The sequence below is a fragment of the Felis catus genome, chromosome A1 (genome assembly GCF_018350175.1).
Source record: "Felis catus isolate Fca126 chromosome A1, F.catus_Fca126_mat1.0, whole genome shotgun sequence".
NCBI lineage: Eukaryota > Metazoa > Chordata > Mammalia > Carnivora > Felidae > Felis > Felis catus.
Window position 1 is genome coordinate 109808901 of NC_058368.1, and position 8169 is coordinate 109817069.

The 8169-nt window shown below is 41.2% G+C and overlaps 1 protein-coding gene across 4 annotated transcripts in view; it reads left to right on the forward strand.

The window, feature by feature from the left end:
- HSPA4 (heat shock protein family A (Hsp70) member 4) overlaps nucleotides 1-7078 on the forward strand; it is a 47297-nt gene extending 40219 nt beyond the window's left edge. For all 4 annotated transcript variants that reach the window (XM_003980762.5, XM_006927594.4, XM_045058874.1 and 1 more), the window contains 4 exons: nucleotides 635-742; nucleotides 3237-3356; nucleotides 4513-4674; nucleotides 4888-7078. In XM_003980762.5, the coding sequence (XP_003980811.2) occupies nucleotides 635-742; nucleotides 3237-3356; nucleotides 4513-4674; nucleotides 4888-5091 (594 nt within the window). In that variant the 3' untranslated portion in view covers nucleotides 5092-7078. The remainder of the gene's footprint in view (nucleotides 1-634; nucleotides 743-3236; nucleotides 3357-4512; nucleotides 4675-4887) is intronic.
- The last annotated feature ends 1091 nt before the right edge of the window (nucleotides 7079-8169 follow it).

Sequence of the window (8169 nt, forward strand, 5' to 3'; positions counted from 1 at the left end):
TATATGTTCAAATGATTAAAATGTGCTTTTCTGGGGGAAAAGTGTTGTAGTTTTTTAGTGCAATGATTCCCAAAGGCTAGTCTTCATCATTTTTTTTTGTTTGTTTGTTTTTGTTGCATCACTTTTTGGTACATTTGCATGCTATTATTTACCTTGTATTTAAAAAAAGCTCACTTTTCTTTGAGGCTTACTGTTATTTTATTTCACTTTTAAAAAATTGAGGCGTAATTGATACATAAACATTATGTTAGTTTCAGGAGTACAACATAGTGACATGTGCAAACCTGAAATGATGACCATAAGTCTAGTTAAACATCTGTCACTACACATAGTTACAAAAGTTTTTTTTAAGATTTTATTTTTTTATAGCTTACATATTTTCAAATGCTTTTTGTATTTCTGAAAATTTCAAACATCCAAATGTGTCCGAATTTTCAAACCTATCCCTTACATACCAGAGAGAATTATAAAACTGTCTGCAGGTAACAAGCAAAATAATACTGCCAGTCTTGTCTGTGTCTCCCTACTCCCCCCATATTTTAGAGGGAATTCAGATGCTGTAGTCTGTGTTTCTGACTTCACTGGCCAGTTGACTAATTTTTGTCATCACTAATTATATTTTATTCATCTTTAGGATCGTAACAGTTTTACCTTGAAATTAGAAGATACTGAAAACTGGTTGTATGAGGATGGAGAAGACCAGCCAAAGCAAGTTTATGTTGATAAATTGGCAGAATTAAAAGTAAGTGATTTTGTGGGGGCTGGGGAGAGAGAGACAGAGACAAACAGACAGATACCCAGGTGCTCCAGAGCATGCGACTCTTGATCTTGGGAGTTGTGAGTTCATTCCCCATGTTGGACCTAGTGCTTCCTTTTTTTTTTTTTCATTTTTAAATTAAAAAAAAAAAAAATTTTTTTTTTTAGCATTCATTTTTGAGGGACAAAGTATGAGTGGGGGAGGGGCAGAGAGAGAGGGAGATACAGACTCTGCAGCAGGCTCCAGGCCCTGAGCTGTCAGCACAGATATCGATGCGGGGCTTGAAGTCAAGAACCATGAGATAGTGACCTGAGCCGAAGTTGGATGCCTAACCGACTGAGCCACCTAGGTGCCCCCGTTATCTTTATTTTAGAACCTTGTAGTAACAAAATTATATTTCTGAAAGTGGAGTTTAGCCTTAAAATGTTTCACTGAAGGAGATTGCATTCTTGATACAGAGGTGGAAAACCTAACAAAACCTGTCCTAAAGGCAACTGTAATGCAATTGGGGGAAGGTTGTTATGTAACTTTTTTTTTTTTTTTAAGTTTTATTTGTATTTATTTTGAGAGAGAGAGAGAGAGAGCGCGCAAGTCGGGTGGGGGGACAGAGAGAGAGAGAGGGAGAGAGAGAATCTTAAGGAGGCCCCATGCTGCCAGCACAGAGTCCGATGTGGGGCTTGAACTCATGAAGCTGCGAGATCATGATCTGAGCTGAAACCAAGAATCGGATGCTTAACCGACTGAGCCACCCGGGAGCCCCATATAGCTTTGATTTTCAGTAAAGCAAAAACATCTGGTTTTGTATTAAAGAATCTGATCATTAAACTTAGGGTTGAAAGCACAAAAAAATGAAGGGGCTGAAAAAGTTCAGTTGGGAGAATGTTAGGGTGAAGATCTAAAGGCCCTTGGATCATTCCTGGTACACTGAATGTTTTAGTGCATGTCCAGGGTCATTGCCCTTTCCGTTAGTTAAGGGCTGCAAATGAATGAAGTGACTGTGTTTGAATAAAACTTTATTTAAAAAAAAATAACAAAAAATGATCTAAGGTTGAGGCCTTTGTTTGCAAAAGGATGCAAATGCACAAGAAGAACTTTTCACCTTTCTGTGGATTACTTTGTTGTCAAACTGGGCCATTGTGACTCCCTTCTGAAATGGAATTGCTCAAGGACCGTGCCTTCAAATTTCCTGTCATTCTGGAAGGATACTAAGAGCTTCCAGAGAGATCCTTCAGATTGAGTTTTTTGTTTTAGTTTTTATTATGGGCGATGTTCAAACACAGTAAAGTAGAACAGTAGTTTCAACTTTTGTCAGTTGATGACCAATTTTGTTTCATTTTTGCTCCCTTCCACTCCTAGGTATTTGATGAAAGTCTTTTGTGTTGTATTTAATCTGAAAATATTTCAGTATGTATTTAAAAGAAAATGCAACATTAAACTATATATCATTATTACATTAAAAAATTCTTTCGTATCCCCCCCTACCACCCCCATCCCCCTTTTTAATGTTTATTTAGTTTGAGAGAGAGTGAGCAGGGTAGGGGGAGAGAGGGAGAGGGAGACAGAGAATCCTAAGCAGGTTCCATCCTGGCAGTGCAGAGCCTGACGTGGGGACTTGAACTCAAAAACTGTGAGATCATGACCTTAGCCGAAACCAAGAGTCAGATGCTTAACTGGCTGAGCCGCTCAGGCTCCCCTTTATTTTTTTATTTTTTAATTAAAAATTTTTTTTAAATGTTTATTTTTGAGAGGGGGTGGGTAGGGGAGGGACAGAGAGAGAGGGAGACACAGAATACGAATCAGGCTCCAGGCTCTGGGCTGACCATAATCTGAGCCGAAGTCGGATGCTTAACCAACTGAGCCACCCAGGCGCTCCTTTAATACCACTTTAATGTTACTGTGTGTTTAGTTTTCAAATTCCAGTTGTTTTATAAAGTATTTTTTAGTTAGTTTGACTCAGGAACCCCATAAGGACCATACATGCTCCTTTGTCTCCTCAATCTGTGTAGTTAATCTTTCTGCCCCCTTAGTTATTAAACACAAAACAAAACAAGACAAAAAAACTAGAAAATCTGATCTAGTTTTTTTTTGTTTTTCTGCTTATTACTGTCTAATTTACTTCTGTGGTGTTTATTGCCATCTAATAAATTCATGGTTAGAACTAGAGACTTCAGATTTAATTTACAAACTGTTTTTTTGGCACATGTGCTTCATACTTAGGATTGTGTATCACTATCGGGAGGCACCTGTTTTTGGGTTGTCTCCCCACTGTGTTTTGAAAATTAGGACTCCAGTGACAAGTTGAACTGTGGCTCCACATGGAACCAGTATAGAGGTATATTCTCATATTTAGCCTAAGGATATATTTCACTGGGCTGGGGAGCATTATTGGGCTTTTTATATATAGCACATGGAAATGAGTAGATCTCGGTAATAGAGACAATACTACTTTGATAGTTTAAGCATTCTTTCGTCTGTTAAGAATCTAGGTCACCCTATTAAGATGCGATTCCAGGAATCTGAAGAAAGACCAAAATTATTTGAAGAACTAGGGAAACAAATCCAACAGTATATGAAAGTAATCAGCTCTTTCAAAAACAAGGTATCTATTTTTTTGTTGTTGTTGTTGTTCCTTTCCCTACTTTTACTTTGGTAGAGTTAAGTTTTGAGGCATAACAGCTCTTTTCTTTTCTTTTCTTTTCTTTTCTTTTCTTTTCTTTTCTTTTCTTTTCTTTTCTTCGTTTCAACTATTGTTCAATAATACTGCTTGGTTTTTTGTTTTGTTTTTTGGATGTTAGTGTAATGTGTATGATATTTTATTGGCTCTTACTAAGAACGCTGTGATTTGCTGCTCTGTTTTAACAGGTAGAATCTGGAAGTGAGCAGTATTGTTCAGTTTCCTTTTCTTGCTCTGAAATGCTTATCATTTACTTAATCTGCCGTATCCTGGTCTTTCTGAGAACCATTAGGCATACAGTTTGGTTTGTTATGGAAAATTTTTTAAATGTTTATTTTTGAGAGAGAGACACAGAGTGCAGGTGTGAGAGGGGCAGAGACAGACAGACACAGAATCCGAAGCAGGCTCCAGGCTTTGAGCTGTCAGCACAGAGCCTGATGTAGGGCTTGAACTCATAAAAGGTTAGATCATGACTGGAGCCGAAGTCGGACACTTAACCAACTGAGCCACCCAGGCACCCCTCCCAAATTACTATTGAAGGGGCTGGGGTTTGGCCTGACGTCTGGCCCCACAAAGTATGGGTTCTTAACCACTCACTATAGTCCAGGTTCTTGATGGTCTGTCAGTGTAAGAAGCTTTGAGTGATAAATTGGGCTTATTTATTGAAAAAGAATTTGCTTCTGAAAGGTCTCCTTTATAAAATTGTTTTTGTTATTGTTCTGGTTCCTCACTAGTATGCCTAAACTTCAGTTCTCCTATCTAATGGCCTGTAATGTCATGTTTGTGAAATTATCTTCATAAGATTGTGTGTCAGGCCTGTGCTTTTTATGCTGTTGAAGTCTTTTAATTGCTATCTTGTGTGTATATTTGGCCCTTAAGTCTGTTTCCTGAGTATTTTAAAAATTGGGGTTACTCTTTCTTCAAATTTTTTTTAAGGAATTGAATTTCTATTGAGATTGTGAGGCTAAATGTGCTTCATTTTTGAAAAGCCTGTAACTTTCTGAAAGATGGCAGACAACTGGATATTTGGGTGGGTAGAGTATCATCCTTTGACCCTTGTCTGGTTGTCTCCTGGTTGCAGGAGGACCAGTATGACCATTTGGATGCTGCAGACATGATGAAGGTGGAGAAAAGCACAAATGAAGCCATGGAGTGGATGAATAACAAACTGAATCTGCAGAACAAGCAGAGTCTGACCGTGGATCCAGTTGTCAAGGCAAGAGAGATTGAAGCTAAAACTAAGGTAATTTATGGCCTTGATACTTAATGATCTTTTCTTGTCAGCCTTGTTATTAATTATTAACGATCCTTAAAGTGACACTTAGCTGGGAACTTCGTTACTACATCTTAGTTTCTGGCTTCTGGTTGGGAGACGGTGGGCTTGGGTTCGTTTGAGTGGGTCACGTCAAATTTGTCATTTTGTAAGAACCCACGATTTTCTCTTCTGTCGTTCTAGGAGCTGATGAGTGTCTGTAGCCCTATAATTTCAAAGCCCAAACCCAAAGTGGAACCTCCAAAAGAGGAGCAAAAAAATGCAGAGCAGAATGGACCAGTGGATGGACAAGGAGACAGCCCAGGCCCTCAGGCTGCCGAGCAGGGTACAGACACAGCTGTGCCTTCGGATTCAGACAAGAAGCTTCCTGAAATGGACATTGATTGATTCCAACAATTGTTTATATTAAAACAGACTATTATAAAGCTTTAAGTTGTCAACTTTGTTCTAAATATCAACTAGAGCAATCAAATACTGGAGATTTCTTAGTCAGTTTTTAGGGGATTTCGGGGGAGGGGATATAGGTAATGTATGGAGCATTTTGACTTCTAAATAGTTAGAGACAGAAATTAAGTGCATTGTATCTTTTTCATAATGGTACTATTTAGAAGCCCAGTTAGTCTTACTTACCGAGCTTCTGCTTCACTCCTTTTATGTTTAATCATGCTTACACAAAGATAAGTTTGTTTTGGAAGGCTGAGCTATAGCAAAAGCTCTAACTACCTGTCAAGCAGACTTTTCATTGTGACCTGTGTGGCAGGAACTCTGGAAACTGTGCTTCAGAAATCTGTTGGAGAGATTGCCATGAAGGCTCCCTGCCTGGTGTGGGGATGGGGCTGGGGTCCCCCTCTTTCTGAGGGCTAGAGCATGGCATGGCATGGGTTAATTAACATAGCAGAACATGAGAAGTGTGCTCTCTGAGCTCCTTCCCGCTGCTTCACTCCACTGGGACACCTCCCCCTCCCGCTCCCCCCGCCCCCAGGAGAGGAGCTCCTCTTACAAATGCCATGTGCTGCTCTTGGGGAAATGGACCCCTTCACCTGCAGCAAGTGGATAACTGAGGATTTTGGACCTGGAAGCTCTTCCTGAGAAAGAATATTCCTGAAAGTACATTCACTATAATGCCCCAAGCATCAAGTCTAAATCATTTTCTCGTTGGGAAGTTAGAATTGGATAGATGTATTGTTGGATATAGGCATGGTAAATTGAACTGAGGAATTGATTCTTGTTAATTATGGTGTAAAGATTTGTATCCTGGCCTGCTCATTCAGGTGAGAGATGTTCTGTGTAAATTTGAAGTATAGCTTGAAGTCCTAGGACAAGAGTTAAAAGTGCTTTTTAGCTCATTCACAGTCACTGTGTGTTAAGTGTTAATACCTGCCACGAACCTGCCAATTTATGTGTTAAACAGCTGACAGATCATACAGAAAAAACCCCTAAGATACACTGGATTGTACTGGGTGAGTCTGAAATTAGTGTTAAGTGTGGTGCCTGATTTCACCATCACCGCATTCTTTCTGTGCGGCCAATGTCAGGTGCACCAAAGCATTCCCTGTGACTGCCCTATAGGGCAGTGTTGATAGGGAAGCATTTGGAAACTCCAAGGGAAGCCTGTATTAGAGGCTACGGCTGGTACCTGCCTTAGAAGCTATTATAAGCTTCATCGGTTACATTTTGGATCTTTGTAATTGTTATCTGTGTGACAGAGTGCCTCTCTGTTAATTTTGGCTTATGCTGTTAGAAATAAGATGCTTTGCCTATTTAGAATAAGTTTCTGTCCCTGTCTGCACTAAAAACTTTCAGAGTGTTATAAGTTTCTGAAGTGCTCTAGAGGAGGAAGGTGGAAGTGTATTTATGTTGGTGTGTAAGCACACATGGAAGCCTCTGGCACCAGGACTTGGCCCTGTTCTTAGAGTGTCCTCTATTCATTCTCTACCCGTCATGCTTTGAGTTCCAGCTGGCCTGCGCTGAGGCCAATAGCTAACTTTGGCTTGCTGGCTGCAGGATTAAGCCAATTCTTATGCAACTGACTCGTCCTTTAATGGCCATTTCTTCTAAAAAACCTTTTTGTGTGGGGGAGGGTGCGGGTGTTGGGATGGGGGTAAAACTGAAGTTTAAAGTTTAAACTAGAAATAAGATGATGTGGTCTGCTTGCTCTCTGTTTAGACAGGCCTTAAAACCAATTGGATTAACTTGGAGGCCAGGCCAGAGAGTGTATGGTAATTGAGGACTTGTTTGCAGACAAGCATTTATCCAGGTTGCATTATCCAAATTGGTTTGTTAAAGCTCCGGGTCACGTTCTTACACTAAGAGAAACATTAAGTAAACAGACAAGTTTAGGAAAAATTAATAAAAGAAACCTGTCTTACACTCAGAGGAATGGTTTCCTTAATTTCCTAATGAAAGGTGTGTGTGTGTGTGTGCACGCGCACGTGTGTACATTTGTGTGTATGTGTGTTTTCAATAAAAACTCCAGTGGTAGGAGTCCTCTTAACTAAATTCTACTTGTTAACATTGGTCAGAGACCCCATCTGAAGAACAATTGAGGCACAGTATACTGAGTGGCAAGAAGTTACTCTATTTCTGTACTCCTGTTCTCCCATGTTGAGTCTTGGCCCAGTTCTCTGGTATGTGGGGATCCATCCCTTGTGTTGTCCTTCCTTTGAGGGTTTGGACAGCAGCAGAAGGTGGGTTATGGCCCCGTGGAGGACTGATGCCCTCACCTTTAAAGAACGCTGTGGCCTGGAGTGTGAGAGTGTAACCCTTGCCACCATTGGATGTATAGTGTGTGTGAGTACACAGATGTGTGTGTGTGTGTGAATGTGGGGTGGTAATGAGTGTGGAAAGGGGATGAAGCCATCTGAAGAGCCCGGACTACAAGGTGGGGGGGTGGGAGGCCTCACTTCCAGAGTCTTGCTCTGGTTGTGTTAGGAGGAGCTGACCTGCCACAGCCTACCAGTAGGGCCTGTGTGCCCCCTTCAGCAGGTGTGTCTGAGGTCAGACTTCAGGACTTCAGCAGAGGTCCGCTTTCCCATGGGTCTCTTGACCTTGGGAAAGGAGTAGGCACGTGGTGAAGTGAGTGGGAAGCCTGGAACCAGCTAGCGGTCATCAGAGCACCAGAGGTGTTGGGGTCATGTGGAAAGAGTAACAGTCCTGTGTACCCAGGAGAGGAACCAGTGCCCTGCATGTCACTGAGGAAGAGTGGGTTGGAGGTGAAGCCAAAGCTAGCGTGAAGGTTATGCAGTGTGGCAGCTTCAGCTCAGCGCGAACTTACAAAGCTCCCACCGCATTGGTGAGGATTCTTGCAGAGGCATTAGATCAGTGGCCTTTGAGAATTTTTTAAGCACCTGAAGCGTTTTCATAGAGCTGTTGGAGGTGGCGGGGTTGAGCAATTAGGGGGATCTAGTGTGGAGCACTGGGGGCTATTTAGATCTTTTAGCCTGAGAGTGACAGTGTTTTAGGGAT